Source organism: Eucyclogobius newberryi, unplaced genomic scaffold (assembly GCF_026437365.1).
Source record: "Eucyclogobius newberryi isolate DKJ021-1_F unplaced genomic scaffold, fEucNew1.0.hap1 SCAF_6, whole genome shotgun sequence".
Lineage (NCBI taxonomy): Eukaryota > Metazoa > Chordata > Actinopteri > Gobiiformes > Gobiidae > Eucyclogobius > Eucyclogobius newberryi.
This window is the reverse complement of record NW_027316278.1, coordinates 19,647,460-19,665,590: the sequence shown is the minus strand read 5'-3', so window position 1 is coordinate 19,665,590 and position 18,131 is coordinate 19,647,460. Positions and strand designations below refer to the sequence as shown.

At 38.4% G+C, this 18,131-nt stretch overlaps 1 protein-coding gene and 1 long non-coding RNA gene across 3 annotated transcripts in view; both read left to right on the top strand.

Annotated features, from left to right (window-relative positions):
• The window catches only part of LOC140347147 (uncharacterized), a 413,233-nt gene that overhangs the window by 34,323 nt on the left and 360,779 nt on the right, over positions 1-18,131 (top strand). The gene's annotated exons all lie outside the window — the stretch shown is intronic.
• tmem161b (transmembrane protein 161B) lies at positions 5,132-17,077 on the top strand. Of its 2 annotated transcripts, XM_072432783.1 has the most exons (12): positions 5,132-5,380; positions 9,356-9,459; positions 10,913-10,993; positions 12,385-12,482; positions 12,567-12,723; positions 12,985-13,136; positions 13,207-13,267; positions 13,334-13,474; positions 13,620-13,733; positions 13,831-14,005; positions 14,948-15,044; positions 15,114-17,077. In XM_072432783.1, the coding sequence occupies exons 1-12, from the start codon at positions 5,378-5,380 to the stop codon at positions 15,410-15,412; spliced, it is 1,482 nt and encodes a 493-aa protein (XP_072288884.1). In that variant the 5' UTR covers positions 5,132-5,377; the 3' UTR covers positions 15,413-17,077. The 2 variants fall into 2 exon arrangements, with proteins under 2 accessions (XP_072288884.1, XP_072288885.1); XM_072432784.1 differs by lacking the exon at positions 5,132-5,380 and having other exon boundaries at positions 12,385-12,493.

Here is an 18,131-nt window from a genome sequence, read left to right as displayed (position 1 = left end):
AATATTTTCCACACGTCTAAACATGTGACAATTAATATCGGAGCAGCGGAGGCCTTGGAAAAAACCTCTATACAGGCATTTGTGTTACTCCATAAGTCATCTGAATCACTAAAACATAATATTCATCAATAACAATTGGATTACTAATTTCAATGTAGCTTTAATTGTTAAAATGACTGATTTGGAAATAACATAATAATTATGTATGAATTCCTACTTGAGCAATGACAAAAATGGCATACAAAACAAAAAATAAGGCATCAATTGTATTGAAAATATTCAGTTCAAGTAAAAACACTTTACAGATCATTGCAACATGCTATTGTTTTCCCCACAGCTTCATCCATTTGAACACAGAAATGACATCATCCCGACTTACAGTACATGACAAAGGAGTCTATTTTTGTCAACGCATGAGTGAGACTTCTCTACATGCATAAACTTTAAAATGCTTTTGAGGACAGTGACGTCCACTGTCCCTGAACTGAGTTGCTCTTTTTGATGATCCGTCTTGAATCTTGAAATGAAGTCATAGTAAATGTGCGGAGCGTCGTCACATGGTCCAATTTGTATTTTCTGCAAACATCTTCAATGTGCAGACATTTCAGACGTGTTGATGATGATGTGTTCAAAATTCCACAAATATTCTACTAAATCTTGGATCTAACATGATCTGACCACATATGACCATGTAATTTAACACATAATCCTTGACCTACTGAGTTTGATTAAACCTGTAATTGAACAGAAAGGTATTACATAAAAAGACGTATTATTCCATCACTAAACCTAAAATTTAAGATTGGTCAAAAATACTTTAAATATTTGTCAAAGGTAACAAGTGACTTAAGCAAACACAAAATCTATGGCCTGTACTTAAACATTTTAATAGGATTCAGAAAGCCCTTGTCAGTCCTCCATAGAAAGTACTTTTGTTGCGGGTGGGAACGCAGAGCACACAACAACTCCTATCCCGATGAAAGATGGGGCATATTGAAAACTATATTAAATTACCCTGATTAACAATTTAGCCACGATCAGGGGAACCGCGGGGGGCTCTATGGGGAGGCCCAGCTACTATTCAGAACCACAGCACCAGGGTCGTAAGGTGCCTCAAGTTCACATGCTCCACGGCTTTGTTATGCTAAAAACTGCATCAGCTGCCCTGCTTCACGGACACACAAGCACTTCACTGCAAAACTTCACCAGAGGTATTTTTGACATGTCAGTATCTTTCTGAACATTCCATGATCTGTGAGCAAAATTATGCTCCAAACATAGTTAAAGGTATGTACAGTGCACCATTATTATTTTTTTTACATTTTTGTAAAATTTGTTGTAATTAATATTGTTTGAGAAAATAAAAACAAACCAGCAATAAATAAAGATTTCAACCAATTAATGCACTTTAACTGACCAGTCTATAACACACATACTATGGTTCAAAGGTCAAATGCTGGCTAAACAACCTTGACCCCTAGAGGTCAAAGTCTTTAGTGTGAGCATGACATTGCTGCACAGCCCCAGATGCATCTATTTATGTAAAAAAAAAAAAATACAAAACAGATTTGGTAATATTCATAATACATTTTGTTATAGGCTACAACATTTCTGAAACATATTTAATTGTGGCCTTTAATCACAATCACCACATTTACAGAAAAAAATCTCACTATTCACTAACTCAATATTTCAAAGATTTTTAGAATCGTGCATTTTCCATACAAGCCATTTTCTCATTCCATGCCGCTCAGCCGAATCCGCAGACCTTGGAAAAAAAATCCTCATCAATGCAAATGAAAGCCCCTAACCTTGGGGGGGCTCGGCGACTCACATCTTTTTTTAAAAATCACATGCGTTTATCTCCACATCATTCTGTAATGTACGTTAGTCCATATTTATACAAAAGAGTTGGTTACATCCACAGAATAGACTCCTGCTCCCTTGTCTCGGTGCTCGCCCTGCCACAAGAGAAAATAAGGAGGCTTCTAATTCAGCCAGCATAATTGCCTGATTATAATGAGCTTCTCTATCTCTCTCCCGCTCTCGCTCAGCCTTTATTTCATTCTCAGTGTGTGTGTGTGAGTGTGTGTGTTGACATACGCACACACCAAATGTGGAGAGTCATTTTCATCATTATCGCAATTTGAATCAAGGTCAGAAATTGTAGAATAATATATTTTAAAAATTGAAAATTGTGGTAAGTAGCCCAATAAAATGCAGATATCTTCTGGCCTAAGAACAAGGATGTGCAAAATGTCAAATGTCAAAATTATTTGGTTCTGCAGATTTTGTTTGAGACCGGGTTTATGGATGGAAAAAATACTTACATGTCCTTTTATTTTTGTTAATGAAACCAATCCTTTGACACAATTGAGAGAGATGCTGTTGTGTAAAATGTAACAAACTGACAACTGAATAGTTTCCTTCTATCAAGAGCCTTGCATTCTAAGTCACCAGTGATTCTGTTTATGTTTAGTCAAAATATTGTTTTAATATTCTTTTCTTTTTTTGGCATTTTTGACATTCAGAATGCCTGAATGGTATACAAAATGTGGTAATACAGCCAAAGCAATGACAAAAACAGGAAAACTTTTCTTGAGTTGATATTCTGTGCACAGTGTTTTAGCCTTAATAGTGCAGCGGTGCCGCGTTCCACCAGAATTTGCTCCTCCGTTGCTCTAAAGCCGTCTGAGCCCAAAACAGATGCAGCCTAAATGAGCCTGCTACTCATGAATGATGCTGCTTAATTACAATCGTTGATGGAAAACGCACAGAGGGAGCAAACATAGAAGGCGCTGACATCTCTCAGGCCTGCTTTACATGTGTGTGTATTGGGTGTATTGTTGTTATGAAAATGTTATTTTTACAGTATGTTTTTAGAACATTATAATCCAAATATTATCATCTCATTAAGATTGTATTAGTAGCATACAATTCAGCATAATGGTTTCAGTTAAGCAAATGTCTAATCATTCTTATTGTACACTAAAGTCTAACCTGTGTTTAACTGTAGAAAATGGATTTTACATGGTACAAGATCTATGGTGCAGTGCTGTATTTAACATAATGTGGGTTCACAATGCCATTGTGCTCTATTTAAGCAAAAGCCCCTGGTTTGTGTGAGGGAACACTAGACTAACATAAATTATTCAGAAGTATTTGCATTGTAATTTACATTCTGGTAGATTACAGAAGGAGCAGAGCGGGCGGCATTGCACCAAAGAGAATTATATTCTGGATATACTGGTGTGGAGCTGACACACATTTTCCACTATTTTCTCCTACTGCTCCAAGGTATACAGGGGAGATCAGTGACACACATTTCACACTGTGGTTTGATTAATAAAAGACAGAAACGCTTTATAATGCATACTAACACACATGCACCAAAAGCACCGCCATTAAATATGGATATTGACATTCAAGAATGAGTCTTTGATTGATGAGGCTGAAACTCACTGTAATATTCTGGTGTCTTTAATTATACTGTAGAACTTGAGGAGAAGCTGAAAAAGCTGCAGTCGACACTGAGGAGATGTCATATGGATTAAACACAAGGAAGTGATGTGGAACTCTCACAAGTGCACTGAAAATTCTGACTATTATGTTTCATCTAAAAATAACAAGCCCGGCTAAAAGGAACGCACAACAATGAATGAGAATAATAAGAGTGAAGAAGAAAAAAAAACTCCTGAAGTGGAGTTCAAACAACATCAGTGATAGTGCAGTGCTATGCACACAGTGTACAGTATGAAGCTGCCTTCAATTATAAATAAAAGACACTCAGTAGGAGATGTGGAAACAGCGTAGACAGTTACACATATCCAAAATCTCTCTGGAGCCAGATTTGTGAAACTATGTCAAAAGGCCTATATTAGGACCTTGTGTGTCCTAAATGTGGTTATTTAATAGTGTATTTTTATGATGATTAGGCTAATGTGCGCCTTTGAGGCAGGAAAGGCTGTACGCTGCAGAGGGGTCGGGTCTGTCTGTGCGAGGAGGGCGTCTATGAGGCTGCAAACAGAGGTGCAGGCAATCAGGAAGTATTAAGGGGAATACATATGGGCATTAACCTATGAGGTTAAATAGAACATAATTTTAAAAATTAATTTACAATGAATCTGAGCGATTCAGCAAATACAAAATGCACTAATCTGTGTGAAAATTGCAAAATTGGACAACACCTAACAAGATTGGCTAGGGCTCTTTTTTGTTTTTAAATGAGTAAGGAGCTACAGCAAACTAGCCAATAGGCTATAGAATCTAGAAAATAACTTTGGTTTTGCGCCACTTGGAAGATTGTCCCAGCTAACTCTAGACTCAGAGGTAGAGCAGTTGCCCACAAACTAGCTGCTCAGTGGTTCAATCCCACTGACCATTCGCTAAATTAACCTCTCACACCCACCTTGTAAGACAGTCTGTCGGACTGTGTCTTCATAGTCACTTTGTAATTAATGGTGCATGCTTGGAAGGGCCGCATATGCAGAAGGGCTGCCACATGTGTTCCGTCTGCCCCGGGGCAACTGTGGCAACAACTGCGAAGAGTTTTTCTATTAAGAGTATTTATTTGAAGCTTTCAATAAGTTATCTGTTCTTTTACTTCTGTATCTACTTGAGTGTAACACTGAAATGTTCCCATTGTGTGGACAAATAAAGGCAATCTTATCTTATCTGAAAAAGAAGTCGCTGTGTGACCTAGAGTAAGAAGCAGTATATAAATGCTTAAAAAAAAAAAAACAGAGCCAACAGCAGTAACATGGGCGTAATTGTGTGTTATCTTTCAAATCAAGAGAGATAGTCTGTTTCAAAAGTGCCACAAAAGCTTTCATTAAACAAAAGTCAGCTGGTCCACATTTGAATGACTAGAACCTCCCACAGTAAAGTCAGAGTAGAGTGCGGTCTCTTTTCTCTTTACCAGGGGTCCTTGTGGTTGCTTGTTGCACTCAAAGAAAAGCCTGTAGAAAATGTATATTATTGTCTTTATTATAATGTTTCTGATATGTTGATACATTTTAATGTTGCGTGTGTTGTATATTATTTACAATTGGATCATTATTTAGCATGACACAATGACATATTTAACAGAAACATTCATTTATCGTAATTTACATACAGGCGTTTGTTAAGCCACCCTTTCCCCACTGTTTCAGCGTGACCTCTACTGCGGTTAAAAACACCAGTGCGCCGCGGTCGAGTTCATTGATTTTTGACAATGTAACACGTCTTTATATTAAAGTGATAAGGCGAATGAGAAACCCATTAATTTAGTTAACCTCGCACTAAGGGCTTATGTGCTCCTCGCCGCTCGATTCCCGACTAGGGCTGCTCGGTGTTGCCAGGGAAGAGTCCTCCTTTTCAGCTGCACTGCATCAACATGGTGAGTGAGACTGGCATCTCTTTAGTACCACGTCTGTACTGATCGCGTATGCATTCCTGCATCATTTAATGATGAGCCCATGTGCGTTTTGTTCATTTTGATCTTTAACAGTATATCTTTACTGATAGTATGGCGTTAGCTTAACTGCCAGTGCAGTGTAGCCTGTTGCTATCTGAATGGGTTAGCTTCGATGCTACATCTGTGTTAGAAGGATTGACTAGAGGATGTATCTTAGTAATTAGACACATTTCGTCTGATATCGATTGCTATCGTCATTGCCTTCCAAAGTCTTGACTAAATAAAGATAGCTGTACTAATAAGTGCTATATTATCCATCGCATGCTAATCAGTGTACATGTAGCTACTGGGTTTGGGTAAGGTCTTATTACTGCACCACTGACCTCACGATGCCCACATAGGTCACACAGAATGACCGTGTTGTAACTATTGGTTTACACTCACATTCTGTCACTTTTGTCAGTATTTTAACTCATTATCTAGAAAGCTGAAACAAAAGGCTTTCTCCTGGGTCCTATTCATGTGTGCACTTAAAATGCATCTTTTAATTGAGCATAAACTACTACAAATTATACTCACTAACTTATACTTACACATTATTCTCACTACAGGCTTATATATGAAACATCTGCGACTGGTTCTAAATTAAGTTAAATACATTAAAGATGAAATGTCAGCAGCTTAAGTGCACTTACTTTTTTGCATAATTGTAAACTTTGTTTTAAATGTGTGCCTGCAGTTGGCAAAATACCTTATTTTTTATTTTTTAAACCATTTATATTTCCTTATCATTCAAAGTCCTTTGTGTTGAATGTTTGATTTTCTCAGATATAGGTCTTCAAGGTAAAGTCACAGCCGGATAATTGTTGAACTGTGGTGCTTATTGGGGGCCACTTATCAGTTTTCACTGCAGCTCCTTTTCTCCACCTTCAGATTTAATTTGCTTGTTCAGTGGAAGGGGGTCAAGCAGACTGGCGCAGATAAGAGAACCCTGCTGGCTCAATTTCTCCCAGGAACTAGATTGGAGAAAGTGTCCTGCTGCGAGTGGTCAGCCTCTACCACACTTGAAACATCTGACCCATTTATGGTGACCACTGCCAGGTTGAAGTGGATGGCACTACTTCCATAACTTTTACTAAGCTACTGGAGCAGAGCACATTTTCAGACTTCAGAGGAAGTATTCGCTTCTGATTTGAAAGTTGAGCCATGCTGAGTGACATGGTTTAGATTCATGACCTAACTTGTGGTTAATATCTTCTGTAGAGGATTTGTCTCAGGAGTTAACTTTAACTCTGTTTATATATAAACTATTGTATATAATTGCCTATTGTATTTGTAAAACTTCAAATGTGACACATACATGAGGGCAAGATGGTTTGGCATGATAGTTTTGCATATCACGTATCACGAGATATCACGTATGCCAATGCTATGTAGTCTGTCATAACATTGCAAGGTCAATTTGCTTCAACAATTTGCTGCATGTCCTTCCCGGTCACACCAATTTCCCCTCTACTGTGTCCAATAAGTCCTACGAGCAAAAATATTCTTAAGAAAACAATTTTATCAATAAATTAATACAATTAATGTTCTTAAGCAAGACAAATCATTTTGATCATCAAATTACTTTGTATTTAATACTCTATACAATCACAGAACTGATCCAATGGGACAACAATCCTATTGAACCAGACAAATCAGAGAGTCTGTGTCACCTGCCTGTATGGAGACAGGCAGGTGGTAGACCCTCCTCCAGAAAAGCTTGCACCTGCAACATTTACTGGACGACAACGACCTTTTATGTGCACGAATCAGCCCAAGCACTGCATTTACAAGATTCATGCCTCATCACGCTTTATAACGAGCTGTGGTGCGCCAACCCACCGTGAACTGCCAAGTTTGGGGTACAGGCTTATTTGAGGAACTTGAATCGAGTTATAAGATTTTGAATGGTTATGAGCCAATAATTGAGTCTGCCCATTAATGCAGAAGTACATTTGAACCTCCATCAATTCCTCTCGTCAATCTGGTAAAATGCTCCATCTTTGTTCTGTGCAGGATCATTTGTACAACCCTGCAAAATGAATCCACAATCTCTGAAACTCTGATAAAGTTGGATAATACCGGTGCCGTTCGTGCATGCTGGGATAGCGTGACGACAACTGCAGGACCTCTATACACCATATGGACACAACCATTGATAAATGACTATAACTATAAAAAAGATTATTAAGAAAAATGGGGGGGTTAAAGTTCAAATACTAAAGTGTTGAAAAGGGCACTTGTCGTAGTAAACAGCCATTATATAGTTACTCTTGTTTGTTTATATGACTGTACAACGTGCCAAAAATATAATTGCCATACTTTTTTTTTTTTCCAGCTTTTTTAGATTATGAAGTGCCTATAGAGTGCCATCATAGTCTCCACCATTATTGGGAAACACTGCAAATATATGTTGTATATTCAGGGTTATACTATACCATACAAACACTAGTATTGAAACTAGATACTAATTTGAGCATGTATCGAGACAAACTAATGAAATGACATTAATAGGACATCATTTGACCTTTCTTGAACATTTTTGGAATGATCTCGAGCTTTATAAGCACTAAAGACCACACGGTAAGGGACATTATTTAGTTTAAAAAGATAGTCAAATACTTTTATCATTGTGGTATAGAGATCAGCATTGAGGCTCAGTGTTGAAATCAAGTTTGAAATGTTTGTATTGTGGCAAAATGTGTACATTGCTGGAAATGTCCCTGAAACTGGCTGTATCGGAGATTAATTGATATAATTGGTTCTTTAAGCTCAAGTGTCTGCAGGGATAGATATCAATGGTTCCCACTGCTAGTTAAAAGGATAGACCAAACAGTCTCCTGCTAACCTGAGTGGATAAAAGCCCGGCATGATAGAAGTGATTCTGGCCCCTTAAGCTTAAGTGAATATTGATCTAAGCGAGCTGCCTGATATTGAACTGCTCGTGCTGCTGCTGTAACTACCCCAGGAGTGTGGTTGTTCACTCGCTGCAATCACCCAGGTCACGGCAAGAGGCTGCCATTTAGCAACAGATTTATGGCTGATTTCATTTGATGAAGATTAGTGGTTAATATGAATCTGCAGGTGTTGTATTATGCAACTATTACTACTGCAATAGTTTGGTGTTTACTAAGAAAGAAATCCACTGACTCAAAATTATGATTTATTCTGGTTTGGCTGCAATTTGATGCTAATTCTTACAAGATATTGCTACAAAATATTGGTTCTTTAGCTAATATTGGTGATAAAGTTGTACAGCCCTAAATAAATGCGGTGGGCAGTATATTGAACTTTTGATATGTTGTGAATGTTGTTTTGAACAAATGCAAAATTTGAACATTGAATATATTGTTTATAAGAAATGTTTTTGCAAAAAAGCAGATTAAACAAAGTTATGATTAGCAAAGATAGGCAGCTCTAAAATCTAGTTCGCCTTTTTATAGATTCATATAATCAACATAGTGTGGATAATATGATTTTATTGTAGTCTTGCTCAAATGGTATTGTTTACCTCACCATGAAAAACTGGCAGGAAGGTCATGGGAGGTCATGTTAACTTTCCCACACAGGTATAAAGTGATATGTATGTACTTTTGTGATACATTTTACAACCATTTCACATTTGTCTGATCATTAAAAGCTCAGAAGATTAAAAAAAAACTCCTTCATTCTTTTTTTTTTTTTTTTTTTCCTTCTTTTTAAACCAAATATTTTATTTCTGGTTCAGTAGCATCAGCAATTGTTATATTATATTAAAAATAATAATAATGTTTTCTTTCATATTAAGGATGTATGTGAGTTTGTTAGATTTGCTGTAAAATGTTGTACACATTTTACAGCCCTGTACGGGCCTGCTTTGTGTCATTTCTAATTATAATTTAAATGTCATTCTGAACTCCACTTCTCTTCCCACAGGGTGTGATTGGTGTGCAGCTGGTGGTTACCATGGTAATGGCCAGTGTAATTCAAAAAATCATACCTCATTATTCCTTCGCAAGATGGCTACTTTGCAGTGGCAGGTAATGCGCAGCCCTCTGTCGTCCCTTTGTTTGTCGGGCTTTCTTTCTTAGTTTGTTCTGAGGTGGGCTGTTTACGCTAAATAGTCCCGGACAATGGTTGTGTTTGTTTTGATGGCAGAATGTTAAACTGGGTTGGGGGAAAGATAAAAAGAATGGTTAAGTTCCCCTTCAAAGACTAAAGGCTATCAGAAACTGGGTCTGCCTACTGGGATGGCACATAAAATAAACAACGTCTCCCAATTTCCCCTAATTAGTGCCACATACATGTTGTAAGTAAACATCTTATTAATAAAAAATGTTTTCTTTCTGGGGAAACTTGAAGCTTTACCCCAAGTGCAGGAGTATCTCCAAGAAATGTTTATTAAATACTTTTAAAAACTCAGCTTTTTCTATGTTCCTCGTTTTTCAAAGTCCAAACATCTGTAGAAATATTTCTGGCTTCTGGTCTGCACACATAAACACACAACTTTAGTATTGTAGAGTTGAAGATCCAGCTTTCTTTCTTATTCAGTCACTATATATTGAGTATATCATAGTATTTTTATATTTGTTTTACCTTTTTATATTGGGAAGCATGTCTGTAAGAAGAAGACTTTATTTAGACAATATTTCTCATTGAACATACCATGCTAATATTTATTAAGTAATCAAATGTACCAGTACTGCATTGGAAACATAACTGTATATGTTGATCAGGTCAGAACAACACATGTGCATACAAAGGTATTATTCATTATTTAGTCTTATGTTTTATTAAGTGGGTACATTTACATGGCCAGAAAAAAATCATATAACTAGAATAATCAATCAACCAATCATTAGATCTGATTATGTGTACAAAAGAAATCTGATAATTGTCAACAGTCAATGGAATAATCAATGGATTTTTAGAGAAACCGTTGTAATTGGACGACAAAGTACAAAAAATAACTATTTGGATCTTTAACATTTTCTTTCATTTTTGTTTTTGCAACATTAGTTTGCTCTTTTCTGTGCATACGTTTCCTTGTCAAAACCTGCGTGTGTGAACAATCAAAAAAGAAATCTGAGATGCAACTGTTTATATGACATTTCAGTACTCCGATAACTCCAGAAATCAGATAATGATCATGTACTTTGTTTGCATGTTTACCTTGCCAGTGTCACTATGCACAATATATGTATGTATGTATGTATGTATGTATGTATGTATGTATGTATGTATGTATGTATGTATGTATGTATGTATGTATGTATGTATGTATGTATGTATGCAATGTGGCCTCAATTGAAAGTAAATCTTCAGTGCTACATAAGTTCCCAGTGTTACAGCCTTTCACAGCCTTTTTATTTTGAATTGCGCCTTTGAAATGTAGCTATATTTCATGTCCATTTTATACTAATCTAGTGGGTTTAATGCTCTCCTTCTTTAACTGTCCATAACCCCACGTGTGTCTGTTTCCTTTGTCTCCAGTTTGCGGTGGTATCAGCACCCTACGGAAGATGAGTTGAGGAGCTTAGCAGGGAAACAAAAAGGACAGAAGAGGAAAGACAGGTAGGTAAAGGGGGGCAGCTGGAAAGAAGGACTATTGTTTGGGGGTTGGGGGAAAATGCTATGGCACAGAAGAGGAGCGGGCTTTCATCAGAGAGGAGAGAAAAGATGAGACGTGGGCTCTGGCGATGGATGGAGACCACAGATGTGTCAGTGTGGAGATGAAGCTGATGTGTTTATCTGGCTCATTTAAGGCCTGTTTGAAGTAAGAAGAAGACACGAGTTGGCGGTTGTTGTTTGCCTCCTTTACGCTGCTTCATTGGAACTTGGCTTGGAAATTCAAGAGAAGTTTGTCCTTTTCCCCTTTGGAGCCAATGGTTTTTAGTCTAGTTTAGGGGCTGGCGGTTTAAAAGGCTTTCCTCCTGTGAAATCAAACCTTCAGAATCAGCATTATACCTTCAAAGTGGCCAGATACTTATTTCTCCATTCAATAATTTGTAAATTTTTTGGGGTGGTTGACATTTGAACCAAATGTTGAACACATGAATTTAGTGATTTTCCCCTTTATCGAAAAATTATAGAAAAAATGAAATAATCCTTATTCTTTCTTAGGCTCTTAAAGTCTTTATTCTGACCCGGTATGAGGCAGGTCGCGTTTCTCCAGCGCCACATGTTCAGTAATCCTTCCAAGAGAAAGATGGACCAGTGTCCCTTTTGCTAGCCCATGCCATGCGGCTCAGATCCCATTGTTGACCCTCTGACTCCCGCAGTCAGGGGTGAAACTGAGCCCCTTCTCTGCCTGTCAGGAGCCTCAATGATGAAATCTGTCCCGGGCATGTTTGGCCAGAGAGTCTTACAGTGTTGTATTGTGCCGGGGATCCAGCCAGTGCGCAGGGCTGTGCAAACAAAGCCCCCCAAAACCAGGGAGGCCTAGCAGACTGTTCCTCCAGCCCAAAGAACAGCTCAGTGTTTGCCTCCTGCCAGTGGGTTAGCGCTGCATGGCCACTGCCCATTGTGCCCGGTGCATATTATCAAGAGCACTGACTACAGAGAGGACAGACAGGTCATGTCAGTGTGTTTGTGTCACGGTAAGTTCAGACGAGGGAATATTGGATCTATAGATATATCAATATAGATATCTACAGTATATATCGATATACAATATACAATATAAATATATTTGTTTGTGTATATGACATTATTAGATGGGGCTTTTAAAATGACCCCTGAGACCCCAGGGGCCTAAAAACGTCTAAATTACCGGTGACTTAAAATAATAATAATGATGATGATGATGATGAGAGTTTGATATAAGTGCAATTCTTTTGCATCATTGTTATTTGCTTTAACGCTCACACATTTTTTTTAACCCATTTTTAATAATTGCACTGACTTAACACAATTGTGGTGTTCACGTTACAGTTTACAAGGTTTCTGCATTTTTCTGTCTTCAGAAAATACAACGGCCACATTGACAATAAACCTCTAACCGTTCCAAAGGACATCGACTTGCAGTTGGAGACCAAATGTATCACAGAAGTGGACACATTAGGTTAGAATCTGGTATTTGGCACATAAATCGTTGTACTTGTGCATGAACTAATGTCGCTCCGCCTCACTCTCTTTCCCGCTGTAGCGTTGCACTACTTTCCAGAGTTCCAGTGGTTGGTGGATTTCACGTTGGCGTCGACTCTGGTGTATCTGATAACAGAAGCGTACTACAGCTTGGCCCAGCCCTCTGCAGAGATGAACATCAGCGTGGTGTGGTGCCTCCTCGTACTCGCCTTCGTCATGTATCCTTGCATCTGTCTGAGAAACCCAAATAAAACGGTCAAACTGTTACTGTCAAGTGTAGTCAATATCCTTCTGTCTCTACTTTGCGTCACATCTGGACTTGCTTTATAATATGGAGGGGTTTATTATTTAAAATGATGTGCACAGGGGAAAGGACAGACTGGACAGTAGAGGATTTACAGTACAGACGGAGACTAGAAGAGGCAGTTTTGTGTAATAATAGTCTTTTATCACAGTTATTTGCCTTAACTTGCTCGCAGTAAAACCCTCTTTTCAATCACTGCACATTACTTCAAGTTGGAAGAGGGAGGAGAGCGCTCACTTTGTATTACATTTGGCTTCTTCTTCTTTGTCAAAGCCATGGCCATCCTCATCGTCACTGAAAACTACTTGGAGTTCGGTCTGGAAACGGGTATGAAAATAAACGCCTATGTAATATTTTCTAAGCGTTTGTTTGACACTAATCATGACGTGATTTATAGGTTTTGAAAACTTCTCTGACAGTGCTCTTCGGTTCCTGGAGCATCAGGGCTTGGAGTCGCAGTAAGGGCCTCCCTGGTTTTCACTGACATTTCCTTGATATTGTAAATCAACTTTGTTTCCTCGCAGGGGTCCAATATCTAAACTCTCCTTTAAACTCATCTTGGCTTTGCTCTGCTCTCTAATTGGATCGTTCCTGACTTTCCCTGGCCTGCGATTGGCTCAGATGCACCTGGATGCGCTCAACTTGACCCATAACAAATTTACACAGTAAGTTCTTCAAACTACCGGTAATTGTACGTATTTACCAAATGTGGTTCCATTTCTTCTGTTTAAGCCTTGAATGCAGAGATATTTAGTCGTGGTGCATTATAAATTACAAAATTGGATTAACCCATGTTTCGTGTCTCTTTAGAACTCTACTTCATATTAACTTCTTATCGCCGCTCATCATGGTCTTACTGTGGGTGAAGCCTATTACCAAGGACTACATCATGAACCCTACTTTGGGGAAGGAGAGTGTGCCTTTGTAAGTTCTTTTGTCAAATACACAACTTGTAGTAATGCAATGATGCTGTGTAAGTGCCTTTTAGTCTAGAAATACACTCAGACTGTTGTGTCACCAGAATGAGTGAGCAGGCCTTTGATACCCTGAGGCTGTGGGCCCTCATCGGCCTGTGTGCCCTGCGGCTCGCCATGATGCGCCACCATCTGCAGGCCTACCTCAACCTGGCCCAGAAAGGTGTGGAGCAGATGAAGAAGGAGGCGGGCCGCATCAGTACTGTGGATCTGCAGAAGATGGTAACTGGAGACGCACTAATGCCACTTTCCACTGTCGCTAGAAAATGTAGAAGAAATAGAAGTCACGGCCCCTTCGGACTAACAAACGCTGTGTGTTTTACTGTCATGAGCTCGATCAAGTTCAAACATGTTTAGGGAGGTCACACTATCAAATTTTAGAGTCGTGATTGGGAAAATAAACACATTGAATGTTTTTTTTTTAAGTAATTTATTTGTATGTTATTGCTGCAAATAAGTATCTAAAGATGTGACTTATGGACCGTGAAAAAACTAACTGGAGCTAAACCATTTTAAACGTGTGGAAACACTGACATCTTTGTCTGCCTGGACAGTTTTAGTTTCTACACTGATTTGTTTGTCTGGAATCATCCTCCGTTTTGTGCCAAAGCGACGCTCATTGGCGCATGTCGCTAATTTAGCCTTTAGCAGCTAGCTACATGGGGTAGTTCCCAGTCCACCGAACATGTGCATGCAAGAAGTGCCGGAACTAAAGATTAAAACACTATTTTAAGATCACTGAAGGATTTTCAACAAAGAAAATGTTCATTATCTTAAAATAGGCAAAAATCGCCACAGAATCTGACCTTTGTGAAAGCTATAAGTCCCTGTCAGCCAAACGCGAGCAGTTTGTCTTTACTATGCCCCCTCTGGGAAAATGATGGACTGTGGAGCTTTTCTTCCACTGCAGTAGCAATGGACTCACCACTAGTCAAAGTCGCAAAAAATGTAAGCTAGCATTACGCTGTCGAGCTAATGAAATGGATCCATGATTTGAACCCGTGTGTTTGTGTGGGCACAGGAGAACTGGGATGGGACTTGTAAACTTATAAACCAACCCTTTTTATGAGGGAACTTGAGCTCGATGCTTATTTAAATGTGTTTGTATTGACCCTAAAATGTTCAAAACAATGTTTGTAGTACATTTTATTTTGTGTCTTTCAGGTTGCCCGTGTTTTTTACTACTTGTGTGTAATCGCTCTACAGTATGTGGCACCATTAATATTGTTGCTGCATACAACTTTGCTGCTAAAAACCTTGGGTGAGTTTGAATATTCAATCCATCACGCTTTTCTATTATTTACAGCTTCTAACCTCCCTTACCTTGTAGGTGGACACTCATGGGGAGTCTACGCTGAAGAAGAGCTGCCTTGCACCCACGACTTGAACTCTGGTGCTGCTGTTTTGGGGGCCTCAGACCCCACGGGGCCGACAGTGGACTCTGTGTTGGAGACCGGAGCTCGGGCCTCCGTGGCTCAGCTGTCGGTCGCTCTGGGGGGCTTGAGGACTGTCTTCAGCCCGTTGCTTTTCCGGGGCCTCTTCTCGTTCTTCACGTGGTGGATTGCTGCTTGTCTGTTTTCCACATCCCTCTTTGGGCTCTTTTACCATCAGTACCTAATGGCAGCGTAGCAGCCGCAGCCCGAGGACAATCCTAGACACAAAGGCTTGTATTGGAGGCAGTGGACACTAAATGTTCAACCATCAACTGCTTCTTCACCGACCTAGACTGACCATATCACTGGACCCATCGGTTCAACTGCAGTGCTTCCTTCACAGACTTGTTTTTAATGCTGCTCCACATCCTTTTGGAGTTCAATTGAAGATTTATACATTTACAAGTTAGATTTACTGTAAGTTTCTGAATGGTGCCCGTGGTTATGGCACTATGTTTGACATCTTAAACGCTGAATGAAATCAATCAATTGGTGTCAAATGGGTGATTATTGTTTGAATGGAAATAATTTAATTCTAACATTTCAAAATGTTTTATTTCACTGATCCTTAGAATTGGTTGTCATTTTTTATTGTTTGTGTATGCACATTATTATTATGGGACCAAAACACTGGGACAAAACGATCATAAATTCCTAATTTCTTTGACAAGTTTATTTTGTTTAATTTTTCACTTTTCAACTTTTGGCCTTCAAAGGAACAAGTCAAAGCGTTTCGGTCTTAATTGGGAGTACTCTTTTGTCAAAGTCTAATAGAAGTACTGCCTTATTAATCGACTACATGGTCAGAGAAGGGACAGTTCAGTAAACTGCCTCCTGAGAAGTGGAGAGTGGAAGTTTAACATGCGACTCATTATTGCTATTAAAAATGAATTGTGTCAGTACAGATTTCTGCATTTGCGATGTGCAGATTAACTTGAGCCATTTTGGAACACATTTGAGTGGTGGATTGTAACTTGATGAAAAGGGATAACAGTGTTTGGACATGGGGCATTCGGAGTTGCTTTAAACTTACAGCAGATATGAAATATGTTCTTTCTGTTTTATGGCAAATTTATGTTTGTCATTCACATTTTTAAATGGTGCCAAGTGAGTGTTTGACTGAACAGTGCACAGAACGCCCAATGACTGCTCAAGAGAAGGATCTGAGACCAAAACCTGAATGGACATCAGGCTAAACCTTGTGACCACCTATTTTCACTATTTTCAACAAACCATTATTGTAAAGCTATCTAAACCATAATTTAACTACTTCAGTCATTTGAAATACAGTTGCTTAAATCCCACAACAAACTTGAAGTCACACGTTTGACATCTGACTGTTTCTTTACATTTTCTGTGACTTTGTGTCAGTTCTCATCTCTGCAGTTTATTGATATTTATCAAACCAGTACAGCAGCACTGTATCACATTTCTAAGTCTTATCCTGGGTGTTTGTATGTCTGGGAAATATGCACATAATGAATGTATTAATACAGTCTTTTTTTAATGTTTCGTACAGCGCGTTGATTTAAACTTCCTGCACTTCACACTCTCGTCTACTACCTGCTAAATGTGTGCTGTTGGATTCTTATGAACATGTGGGGTATGAAAGCTTTTCTAATGATTTTTGGAGTTTGTGTTGACCTTAATCTTTTTTGTTACTGATCCTTTTCTGATTAACTTATTATAATGCCTAGTGGAGAAGTAGCTGGCATACTTTGTGTTTAATGGCCTAGCCAGGCATAGTTCTGTTCATCACCATGACGTGTTTTTGTTCTTTGATTTCATGAAGTAACACACTGTTCTCACTTATTTATTTCAGTTTTAGACCTTTGTCTTAAATAAATTGCTTTAAATTACAGTTTTGCCTGATCATTCCTGAAATGTGAGGAATGAGGAACTGAAGGTGGAGAAGTAGATGACACAATTTCAGAACCATCATAGATCATCAGTTTCATTAAACCAGATTTTATTTAGAATACAGTATAAACATTTTAGTTACAACATTTTATTTGTTAGTTCTAACCAACGTTTGGACAGGGGAATAAATGAGCTGGAATTTTTTTAAAAATGAAAAAAATTAAACACAAATTCATACAGAAATGAAACGCCAAAGTTTATATGATAAGGACAAGGAAAACATGCCACGTAAAAAAGAAATGTGTGATTCCGGGCATTGTAGTATTGGCATTATTGTGTCCTAGCTGAATATTTTTGATGACATGCATTTTTATTCAAACAGTTATGACCAATTCAACTGGCAAATTGACAAAACTTATCCATTTGATTTGTCCAGATGGCGCCTACAACAGTTTTTCCTTCCTCCTCTCTGAACCCTCTCTTCTTTATTGAAAACAGTTGTCTGACTTCTCAAAAGACAAACTTAAAATAAAATAAATGAAAAGCTGTCTGGAATGTTAATTTCCACACACCCTCTCCAGACATGTGAGGTCAAAGGTGAATTTAAAAAGGGTTTGGCAGAATACATTTACAAATACCAATGAATGGGAGCCTCTAAACCTTTACACAAGTCCTTCTACATATACTATACGCTGAATTGATATTGTAAGTGAAAAGGTGCATTTAAATACGCCTGAGATTGTGTGAACCTATTTGTGCGATCCAGCCTTGACACTATTTTTCATTAGGCTCGTTTTCCAAAGACGTACATTTGCCTTAGTTCACTTCTTCCCCAGCACAAATGCAACATAAACAAGCTTTGTGAAGACGTTGAGCTGTAGCCTTTAGCTAATCTATTTTCATTCACATGCAGTACATTTCTTAATAGACCCTCCCTGGTAAAAGTAGCAGTATACTTTTTGTTTTAGCCAGGTGATATTTTATGTATAGAGTTATTGTATTTGGTCAGTCAATGCCTATATGAACTTGGGTCGATTGTAGGGCTGCAACAAGTT

What these genes read in the sequence shown, in the direction of transcription:
- tmem161b (XM_072432783.1), top strand. An exon ending in CATCAGGGCTTGGAGTCGCA is followed by an intron (nt 13,268 to 13,333) that starts GTAAGGGCCTCC and finishes GTTTCCTCGCAG; the next exon opens with GGGTCCAATATCTAAACTCT. An exon ending in CTGTGGATCTGCAGAAGATG is followed by an intron (nt 14,006 to 14,947) that starts GTAACTGGAGAC and finishes TGTGTCTTTCAG; the next exon opens with GTTGCCCGTGTTTTTTACTA.